The following is an 11,054-nucleotide window of genomic DNA, read 5'->3' as shown; positions in this document are numbered from 1 at the left end:
TAGAATTTTTATATTATATTAATTTTCGTGACTGATAAAATATATCGTATAGTTTTTCCAGAAACACGTATAAGCATCCAGAGTCTAGTAATGATTGGATGGAACGTGTCCACATTGATATTATACAGGTTTTTAGGTATATACATACGTTTTTTAATTAATACGTGTCGATATGTGTGTATTAATATGCGTTATCTATTCGTAATGAGGATAAAAATGTAATATTGTTCGAATTCGGACAATCTTATTCCTCCTCATCAAGAACATCGATGGCAGCTGATCCTGTGACATCAACTAGCTGTTTCGAAGTAAATGTGGCAATGATCTTCTGCGCGCCAGCCTTTTGAGGAATTAATTGATGTTCCACGTAGACGTCTTCCTCAGGTTCGATGTCTCTGAACGCTAGAGTCTTGTTCCTTGTTAACCCGGGGCCAGCGTAATTGAACATACACTCCGTTAATACTCTCTTAAGGGGATTCTTGAATCTAAGACTGATAATCGATGGTTTTCCTACTATAGGTTCGCCGTCGATCTAATATTAATGATAACAAACATTAATTTTAAAATATAATTATTCCAATATTAATTGATTGATGGATTAAAAATTATAAATGCAAGTTTATGCGACGTGCATTATTAGAAGGCCTTAAATGACTTGAGGTATAAAAATAATGTAACTCTACACATTTACTTGCGTTCATAAATTTATATGTAATTGAGCAACCAAAAAGAATTGAATCTTCAATCTTCAGATATTAAGTTAGATATTTAAATATTGAAACGAACTGGCAATTTTCTAGAATGAATGAAATTTAGTATCAGGAAGGTTATATATATGTATATTATATAGTTCCTGAAACTCATACATATACTATCTTATTTTTCCTCACATTTGGCATCATGCACACGAAGTTCATAATACCAAGCCAAGATAAATAGAGACGAAAATAAGCTATTAACAATGCAATTCGGTCTTTGAAATATCGAGAATCGAACTGAGAACCTCCGCGCAGTTATGAACTCAAGTCCCAGCCGACCAAGTCAGTACGGCTCTATGTATCAGAAGGATGATTGTTGTATTATTTGGAAATTCATTGGCACATTTTTGTCCCCTTATTAATTTGAATATGAAAGTCTTTACTGTACTTTCCCTTTTTCTTTCAAATATTCAATTTCAATTGGACAAGAATTTCACGTGATTATATCTTGCAAGTCCAGATCAATCGTTTACTTTACCTTGACCGTGATGCTCGGTTTCAAGACCTGAAAATCATCTTCGTCAGCCCACGTCTGTTTGGTTTCCACGACCGTAGCGATGGAATACAATTTCATATTACAATACTCCACAAGCTTGTCCAAATAATCATCCACTGTAACTCTGAGCCTTAACTGTTCGCCTGAGAATAAATTAGATCTGAGTCATCATCTGAGAAAAAATAGGACGAGGAATACATACGAATATCTTCGAAATCATATACTAACCTGATTCATAAAAAGAAATATTTTACTTTAAGAACGTTAAAGAATTACTATGATATACGCATAATCATCATAAACACTGATTGCTTTTTTTTTAATTTGTCATATGTTTGGATTACAGTAATTGAAAAACAAGTAAGCAAATAAATAAATACATAATTCTTAGTAGCAATAATAGAGAAGAGAAGGGCATTACAAGAGGGGGAAGAACGACAAGAAGAAAGCACAGCAAAAGTTGCAATAGTTTTTTTTAGTCATTAGTATTTAATTTTTAGAGATAGAATAATTAAGGGAGTGCAATATAATAGAGTGGATAAGAGAGGAGGTAGATATATAAGAAGCGAAATAGGTATAACAGCAATAATAAATAAATAAATAATAATAACATAATTCTTAGCGATAGTAAGATTCTCAGCTGAATAAAAATCTAACATCTAATAAGAAATCAAATAAAAGTTTCCAGTTCAATGAAAGACATGACATAAAAATTAAATAAAGATTCTAACAACTTGATATAAAATAAAATTCAATAAACGACCTAACTGTCTAAAAAGGATCAATAAATTATAAAAATCTAAATAAAGGAATAAATAATAATACACTTACTGGCATGTGGTTGCAGAACGAAGTCACCAGACGCTCTCTTTACTAGACGTGCTTTGATTCCCGTATAGTACACGCTACCAGCAGATAGAACAGCTTGAATAGTACGTATCTGGTTCGATTTATTCTTCATGTTCACTATAACTGCAAATGGTTGTCCGATGTTCACTCGTTCGATATCCACGAGATCGAACTCGACATCTTCCTTCGCAGGTGAGGGCAAAGAGTAGAATCTCTTCGCCAGTTCTGTGTTGCGTACGGCTCTGTACAGAGTCAGACGCTCAACTTCCGTTCCTGAATGTAAATAAATTACCAGAGTTGAAATAATCAATTCGTAACTTCACATAGAAATTTTTATAAATTCGCAAAGGTGCAACTTTGCAGGATTTGTATGATTTTTTTAAATATGGATGTTCTAGAGAATCGTTAAAGAGTACAGATAAACAGAGTTTAAGAGAATCAAGTAACAGTCTTTATCGTGCTATTGTAACTATCTTTTAATTACGTGTTATGAAGAGTGAAAAATTTATTTCAAAACTGCTTGAAAGATATTGGTGGAATTAGAATGAGTTAGTCAATCTTGAAGTTCAAAGTTCCATTGCATCTAAAGTTCAACGAATTCCACCATAAAAGTTAAAGGTGTTCATCGAGTTTAAATGTTTAAACAGATGTAACAGCTTAAAAGATTGATGACAGCCACAGGGGTTTAGATCAGGTCCATTTAAAAATATACGTCTATTCCTATTACTCATTCTCATTGACTCCTATCACACTATGTATGTCCGCTCCATATTGTCTGTTTCTACTTTCAGCTCGGTGTATCATCTTTCTCTAATTGTAAAAAAAAGAATTGATAAAGGAATTGTATCGTAGAAGATGCAGATATAGAGAGAGGAAGTTTAAAACAAGTGTAGCGTTACAAATTTTTTAAACGTGTACTGTAATATACAAAATATTCAAATATCGATGAATATCGTTCAATAGATTCTTATTTACCTTCTTTTGCCTTGTAAATAGATGTTATCTCCTCTCTGTCTCTGTCGCCATTGGGATCGAAAATCCAAGGTGCTTTCGTCAAGATCATCCGGCCAATGCTATCAAAAATAGAAATAGTGATTTAAATTTTCTTTAAATAGAGGAGGATATAAGATATGCTTTTCGATACAAATTGATACATAACAAGTATATTAAGTTTCTTACGTGTTCCATGTCCCCAAGGCCATGAATAACTTATGATAATTAGGCTATTTCTATTATAATTAATTCTAATAAAACTTTCATTTTGTATTTACGATATATCTTTTACTATAATGTTTTTTAATACATTATAATTTTCGCAATCACGAAATGTGTTAGAGAATGCACGATTAAGAAACATGGAGTGTATGAATATTTTTCATGTTCCTCAAAGTTACTTAATTAAAAAATACGGTAATAATCCGATCGATAAATTTATTTTTCAAATGATTTTATCACTAACATCGTTTAACATTCCACTTTCCAAAACGTCACGGGACTTAAAGTTATGTCACCATCAGTCTATATGCTTAGAAAATGGTTTTATAATATTCATTGTTATTATATTATCTTATTTTGTAATTTCACTTTATTGCCGTGTTATCAACTGATTCATTTAATAGCAGTTATTAATTCGTAAAATTCCTCTTCTAGGATAAAACAGTCGTGAAAAAGATCTATCTACAAGGGATTTCAAACTAGATTATAAACCAAAGTATTCGAAAAATACGATTGTACAATTCTACGTATCAATTCCTTTCGATTAGCTTTTAACAGTGTGCATATAAACTAATAATATACGGCAATATGCATACTAAAGACATCAAGGTCAAAATTACCACTGCAATCACGATTTTTAACAAGCTGATGAGTCAAAAAGAAAACCGATGCTAGCAGAGTTGGATGTTTATTTTACAATTAACGATTCTGACGACAAAGACGATGACGCTATCGACTTGCTAATGTTTTCGTTGGTAATCTTCGTGTCTTATGACATCAGCATACATCAAATTTATATATGAAAAAGACTGATATGATATAAAGATTGATATAAATAAGTTGTCATAAGTAGACTAAGCATTTTTATCCAAACTCATATTTTACATTATTGTATTGTAAATCTGCTAATTTTGTATTCTCTTTTTACAAAATCAATTCCTATTTGAATTGCTTATCAATTAAATCGATTCTTAGTTGAATTGCTGCTCCGAATGGTTTTTTTAATATATATATATACTCACTGATATTTATTACAGTCGATTTTCCTGAATCCCAGCTCGCTCTCAGAATCCTCCATCCATCTCATCAAATCGGCATTCACCGAAGCCAGCATAAACGTCACGTCGTAATTATAACCAACGACTCCTTGTTTGATAGCTTCGACAGAAGCTGGTCCGCATTGATATATACCTCCTGAAGGTTCTTGTGGCGTAGCATCGATCGCCTGCCAACCACCATAACCTTTAGGCAAATCTGGTCTAGCCATCCATACGTCGTTCCAAACGTGATAATTCCATATGGAATCTTCGCCTTCGAGATTGTTTGGATCGTAATCAAGTTCCTCGTTGTCTTTGGTGTAATAACGATCGACGGAAAGCGAGGCATTCGCATCGTGGGCCGATACCAAATTTGAAACCACTCTGGACGGTATACCAAGAGCACGACAGACGGTGGTCACAACACCAGCGAATACCCAACATTGTCCGTATTTCACGGAATCGCCTGTCTCTAAGAATTGTTCGAGAATCGGCACGCTACCTGTCCAAGCGGCTGGAGCTGTACCATCAGCGTAATCACCATCCCAGCGACCGGTAACCACACCTCTGTCATCGTTGGAATTTACCTGCAAGAAGAGTTGGATTTTGAATAAGCTAGTTATCGATCGATCAATTATTAGGGGATACTATATGAAAACTGTGATTCTGAAAGAAAGAATAAATTCAATTACTTGATGGCATAATGAAAAGAGAAAGAAGTTCAGATTAAGGACTCGACGAACAATTAAGTTTCTTGTCTCAAGATCTTTTGGTATCAGATACAAAAAATATATACGTATATGTTCGATTAAAGGTAATAAGTAATATTTAGGAAATTCCTGGGATACGATTAATCGTTGCACAAATTGGGTAAAATAATAAATAGCAGAAGACGAGTTTGTTACACAAATGAACTGTAATGAAAGATTGAGAGAGAATCAACATTTTTGAAAGAATTGAATTTTGTCGAAGAGAAAGTGTTTATGGTTCTTTATATTCTTTAATTACAAATCTTACAAATGGGAAATCTAATATAACCTGACATTTGGTCTAGCTAATATAACGGGATTTATGTAGAACCGATTTACATTTAGAACTTACTTCGCTCTACACGTGATTGAATAGCAATCGAACTTACGATTCTCGAAATAGCTCTACACATTTGAACTGGATCCCCTCTGGAATTAGCTTTGATGCCGGATCTTTCTAGCAGCAATTCACAAGATTTAAGCACACAAGCATCGAATTGTCCAAACACCCATTCTCTACCACGCGCACTTCCCCATGAGCCAACCCATATTTTTCCAACATCATTTAGAACATACTCGTCCAACAGCTGCTCATCCTCCATGAATACTAAATCCTCTGAAAATAAAACAAGAATATAACATAAGTTCAGAAAATTCAGAGATTCATGGAATTCTCAAAATTCATAAGATAATATTATTTTATATATTCTACATATTTATATAAAAATTAAATTACATTAATACTCCTAAGGTAAGAGTAAGTATAATTGACATAATCAAAGTATAGTTGAAGTATATTATAGCTGTGAATTTAAAAGCACATTCATGATCGGTATATTATATAAAAACTGTGACAAAGTTTAGAAATCAGTTTGATCTATTTTTCTCGAAAATATGAAGAGTAATTTTCAAATCGAGTTCTATAAATTATACGTCAATTTGGGATATTAACATTCTCTAAAATATTAACTCAAGAACACTAATATTATTCGAAAAATGCACATAGATTCTAGATGTAATGTAAACATTTATGTTAGCTTGTAAATCTGTTTTACGATCTCGTGTTTTTAACGTAATATAATTACATCATTTTTATGCGAAAGATCTTTATTTCCGGAGATGAAACCTTGATCTTTAAAAGAATTTGGCTTATTACCAATTCCTTAGTTCCTTTATATCTTAGAAATATCTTTATATTCATTTTGCATTTAAAAGCAATTAAAAGGTTAAGAGAAAATAGAAATTTAATTTAATTCTATACTAAATTTCGAGTAAACTAAATAAAGTAGCAGCACCTTCATACGATTATAAAAATTTATTAAAATGAAACGTAATAAATGTTATAAAAATATTAGAAAAATGTGCCAATACTTTTTGCTCTTTGTACTCGCTGTACTTAAATATCAAACACAATGTCATACCTTTCATCCACGGATTAAAAAGCAGATAAATGTCCTTGTCGTAACTATAGGTATTTGGTTGTTTTTTACTTCCTACGATGGTGGTCTCCACATTTAATTGCCATGTGCCAACAGGGCTATCGATGGGGCTTCTTACTTCCGCGGTCAGATCAACGCCATTGACGCCCACTAAACGAACACCCCATGCCTCCAAATCAGTCAAATAATTGTCTCTATTGGTGATGGTGTTTATTCCTCTGGTTCCTCTAAGAACGTTCGGATTTGGTCCGAAACTAAAGAGCAATCTAACGATATCCGTTTCAGCCACGTATTCTCGATTGAATCTTAAGGCTACATGGAAAGATTGGCCTCTTCTAAGAACAGGAGTCGCTGGTTCAAGATGTACCAATTCGTAGCTGATGGTGCGATGGGCCTTTGCGTTTTCTTTTTCGTAAAGGTACACCATATCGACGACTAATGCCTCTTCCGACGACATTTTGGCGACTTTGTTGCTTTTTCTTTGGTTTCTTCCGACTAAAAGAAATTGTTAAGAGCATCTATAAATGTCTGTACTGAAGAAAGAGAGAGATGAGATGGTAATATGAATAATAAGTTTATAGAAATTTGTGATTGGAACAAAAGATATGATATTATATCGAGAGATGAGATACTATTGAATATTATGCGATAATTACTATAGTTTCATGTGGTAATCTAGGAGAGGAAACACAAAGCAGTGTCATATACATATGTGAATCGTACACGTATTTCAAGGTGTCGCAACTCGAAACCGCCAAAGTGGAGCAGTAAATTGTGTGCACGTGTATGTTTCGAAATATATAATCTTCTTTAAGTAGAAAAATCTTATAAATTGAAATAATCATTTGCGAGTAAATAGATAATTATCAAGTAAAATATATTTATTAATAATACATATATTTACATAAAATAATATTATAAAATAATAATAATACATTACATAAAATAATGGGTTTCCCCAATTACGTAAAATAAGGTCGATAGCAGGTTGATTAGTCAAACTGTATGCGTAATAGCTCAGAAATTTAGTAATAATTTGATAATTCAAGTGATTCATTAAATTTCTGCTATAGTACGAGCTGATAAAAACAATACTACTGAAGCCACTCATCATTGCGAAAAGCCATGTGTGGATACGTTACTACGCTCGCTAGAAATAACTATGTTCTCATTCATGCTATGTAGTGTATCGTAAATTTATGATACTACTTTCATTCATGTCAATGTTTAGGTTCAAGTGCACGCGAAAGAACAGGAAACATTCTTCACGATAAATTCTTCGAAACGTTACGCATTCGTAACTGGAATGCGAGGAAACGAGAAAAGTATGACGGCAATGAGCTTTATGCAGAAAAAGAATTGATTTCTTATTTAAAAGAAATCAAGCCGTAAATGTCGAACGATAGCTCCGTAACAATTCTCACCTTGTTTAGAAATTCACATTCGTACGATGCGTTTGCTATTATGAAAATGTCAAGGTTTTTAATCCACTTTCTTTTGCCTATATTAACTGAAAATTTTAATTTTTTTTTTTTTTTTTAATTTAATATTTCACATTCACAATTTGTGCAATTTGGACATTTGGTAGAATTTTTTAGCTGTTTGGTTATCATGAGGGTGGCTACCCCCAGTCGGGTACCATCTTCGTGTTTGTTAGATTATATCCTTTATGAGAAAATTTTTTTGGAAGAGTAAAATCTGTTTAAACGTTTATCGTTTCAATTTGATGATGCAACGAATATATAGAATTAAACGTTCGATAAAACGAGAGGCGGTCCAATTTTATCGAAATGCGTAACGATTATATGTATTTATTTTAGTATCACGATATGCAAAATAAATGTGCGGCGTTATCAATATCCAAATATCTATTGAAGATACATTTTCTTAAATTTTGTCTCTTGAAGTTCGCAAGACAAGAATTAAATTTTGCATTTCTGTTCCGAATAATACAAATTGCTTCGAATTATGTATGTATTTTCTTCCTTGTTTTAATACGAATAATTATAGTTTACATTTGCACGAAAAATTTAAAATTATTACAGTCCACAATCATTACACCCATATTTTCTAGATACGTGACAATGATCACATATAGTATCCTTCTCTATGTTTCAAAGTTATGACTAATACAAAAATTGAAATTTTCATTTCGTTTTCAAAAACAATTCTGTAAAAAAATGATTATACATATTTACGAAGATAAATGCTTAATAAATTGCCAAACTCTGGTCATATTTTTAAATGTCCATCAAATTAAATCGAACTATTGTGATATTTTATATATCGATTAATAAATATATAACTAATTATATTATTGCAATATTAATTTATAAATATTAACTAAATCAAACGAAACATCCTAAAATTAAAATTATTTCTATAATGAAGTATGTCAGTAATACTGACTAACTAGTATGTCAATGAAAATTTAATTTCTTGTGATTTTAAACGTAGGCACATGTCGAAACCTAAATTGCAGTTTGCATTTCCGAGAATGAACAGGAAAGGTAATCGCGAGGCTTCGAGCATGGCAAATAAGCCTTGTCCCCAAATACCAGACGCGTTTTCATTTCCAAGACAGGACGAAATTTACCTTTGATTCATCCAATTGTTGCGTAAATATCCGGGATCGAACCTCAAAACGTGATCTGCCTTATAAAACGGGCGTGTTTCACCCCTGAATGTAATCAACGACTCTCGATTACTCAGATTTCTCATACCAAAGAGAGACAAATGAACGAATTATATCATTGGTATAAAGCTAATCTTTATATGTACTTTTTTGTCCATGGATTTAATACTGATAACATTTTAAGAGCGAGTATAATCCGCATAAACATTCTATGAGATTACGGTAATTCCCAGTTTTTTTTAAAAACTCTCCGTTTTCTGATAAATATATTTGTTTCGGCTTTTGTACAATAAAATTACGTAATAAATTACATATTTTAACATATTTTAATAATAAGTCTCAAGCTGTCATTATGAAAAGTAAGTAGGAAATTTGGTAATTTAGTAAAAAAGTAAAAAAGTGAGTAGAAAATTGTGTATAAAAAGTTAACAAATGAGCTATTTAACTAAGAATGCAAACAAAGTAATTTTCTCGTGAATAATTGTTATAACTGTCAATTTAATTTTCTTCCGATCTCGTTCTGTCAAATTAAGGTTAGCAAAGATTACAAAAATAAAAAAAAATTATAAAAATAAATGAGATTAATTTCATAACAGTGCCGTAAAAATAAAAAGGTAGTAAAGATACAGTTTGTTAAACTTACAAATTCAGTCGAAAAATTAAAGACGTTTCTTTGATCCTGGATATAAGGAACGGGCCACCATTAACAACCAACTTACACTCTCTAAACTGACACTCATGTTCTGTCTTTTTATACGAACAGCTTCCTTCGAGCTAACTGCAGTCCCCACTACGGCACGTACGAGCTGCACGTGTACCAGCTTCCGATTTTTCAGCCACCAATTTCACAAGATATCATCAAGTGATTCTTTTCATTTTAGTCAACAGGTATGACATTAATTTTGTTAAGTCCTTTTTTTCTGTAGAACAATCATGTACCGCAGATAAGCATCTTTATATTTTCTTGATAAAATAAGAAAACAAACATTATATAGTATAAATCTCAATAAAAAAGTAACTTATTTTCCAAATGCATCATTCGTCAAATAATATTATTTAAGATAACATAGAGAAAGTAAATAAGAACTAAAATAAAAATTTGATTTGAATAAAAATTTATACCAATGATGTCTAATCCTTTCTTATGTATAGTGGTATATACAAAATGTAATCCTATGATTATTATCATCTATAAAAAGCAAAATGATAAAATTTTTTTCTATTAGAAAAAACTTGTTATTTCATATTAATTTCTTTGTAGGTCCTTGCGTTTTCAAAATAGCTGTGCAATTTTTACTTTTTAAAATACTATGGTAGATATTAATCCAGATTATCTCCAGATGAGATAAACATCTAACACTCACAGCTTGATTTAACCCAAGCATTATTAATAGAATTTCCAATAACAAACATTGAAAATAAAAAAAATGTATGTACTTAATTCTCGTTTTTATGAATGTCAATAGAAAGGAAATATTAAAGGAATATTATCTTATCGTCTTGACATACATCGCTAATTAGCTCATAATGTAAATGTAGAGGGATATTGCGGTTTTCCACACGATTGATATCGTTGCACGTAGATGAAGGGGCTGAAAGAAGGAAGAAAATGCATGTTTCAATTTTCCATAAATTTATTTGCGCTCCGTCTTATCGGACTACACAAATTACGTTGTAAATTATTGGTCTGTCTGTAATTTTCCAATTGTACGGTCTTTCATTTGTCTTCTTTTCTTTCGTTCCTAACACCTTTATTTTTCCTTTTTATATCGTCGCGCGCTAAATATTTTTCACTAGGAACCAGCACGCATTTTTAAATGCATTCTAAACACATCTATGTCAGGTTTGACAAATTTGCTTTTTTCTTATTTACACA

At 31.8% G+C, this 11,054-nt stretch overlaps 1 protein-coding gene across 1 annotated transcript; it reads right to left on the bottom strand.

Annotated features, from left to right (window-relative positions):
• Positions 1 to 66: 66 nt before the first annotated feature.
• LOC117216198 (hemocyte protein-glutamine gamma-glutamyltransferase-like) lies at positions 67 to 9,901 on the bottom strand. Its single transcript, XM_033462757.1, has 8 exons — positions 9,822 to 9,901; positions 6,526 to 7,038; positions 5,494 to 5,720; positions 4,341 to 4,942; positions 3,079 to 3,176; positions 2,086 to 2,376; positions 1,237 to 1,397; positions 67 to 532 (listed from the first exon to the last, which is right to left on the bottom strand). The coding sequence occupies exons 2-8, from the start codon at positions 6,998 to 7,000 to the stop codon at positions 245 to 247; spliced, it is 2,142 nt and encodes a 713-aa protein (XP_033318648.1). The 5' UTR covers positions 7,001 to 7,038; positions 9,822 to 9,901; the 3' UTR covers positions 67 to 244.
• Positions 9,902 to 11,054: the final 1,153 nt, after the last annotated feature.

This window comes from Bombus bifarius, unplaced genomic scaffold (assembly GCF_011952205.1).
Source record: "Bombus bifarius isolate JDL3187 unplaced genomic scaffold, Bbif_JDL3187 scf7180000010252, whole genome shotgun sequence".
Taxonomy (NCBI): Eukaryota; Metazoa; Arthropoda; class Insecta; order Hymenoptera; family Apidae; genus Bombus; species Bombus bifarius.
The sequence above is the reverse complement of the archived record's forward strand: the minus strand, read 5'-3'. Positions and strand labels throughout refer to the sequence as shown.

Excerpts from the sequence above, each read along its gene's own strand:
- LOC117216198 (XM_033462757.1), bottom strand. The coding sequence starts at position 7,000 with ATGTCGTCGGAAGAGGCATTAGTCGTCGATATGGTGTACCTTTACGAA. Across the intron at positions 2,377-3,078 it reads TATTTACAAGGCAAAAGAAG|GAACGGAAGTTGAGCGTCTG; the intron begins GTAAATAAGAAT and ends ATTTACATTCAG. Across the intron at positions 533-1,236 it reads AACCGAGCATCACGGTCAAG|ATCGACGGCGAACCTATAGT; the intron begins GTAAAGTAAACG and ends CATTAATATTAG.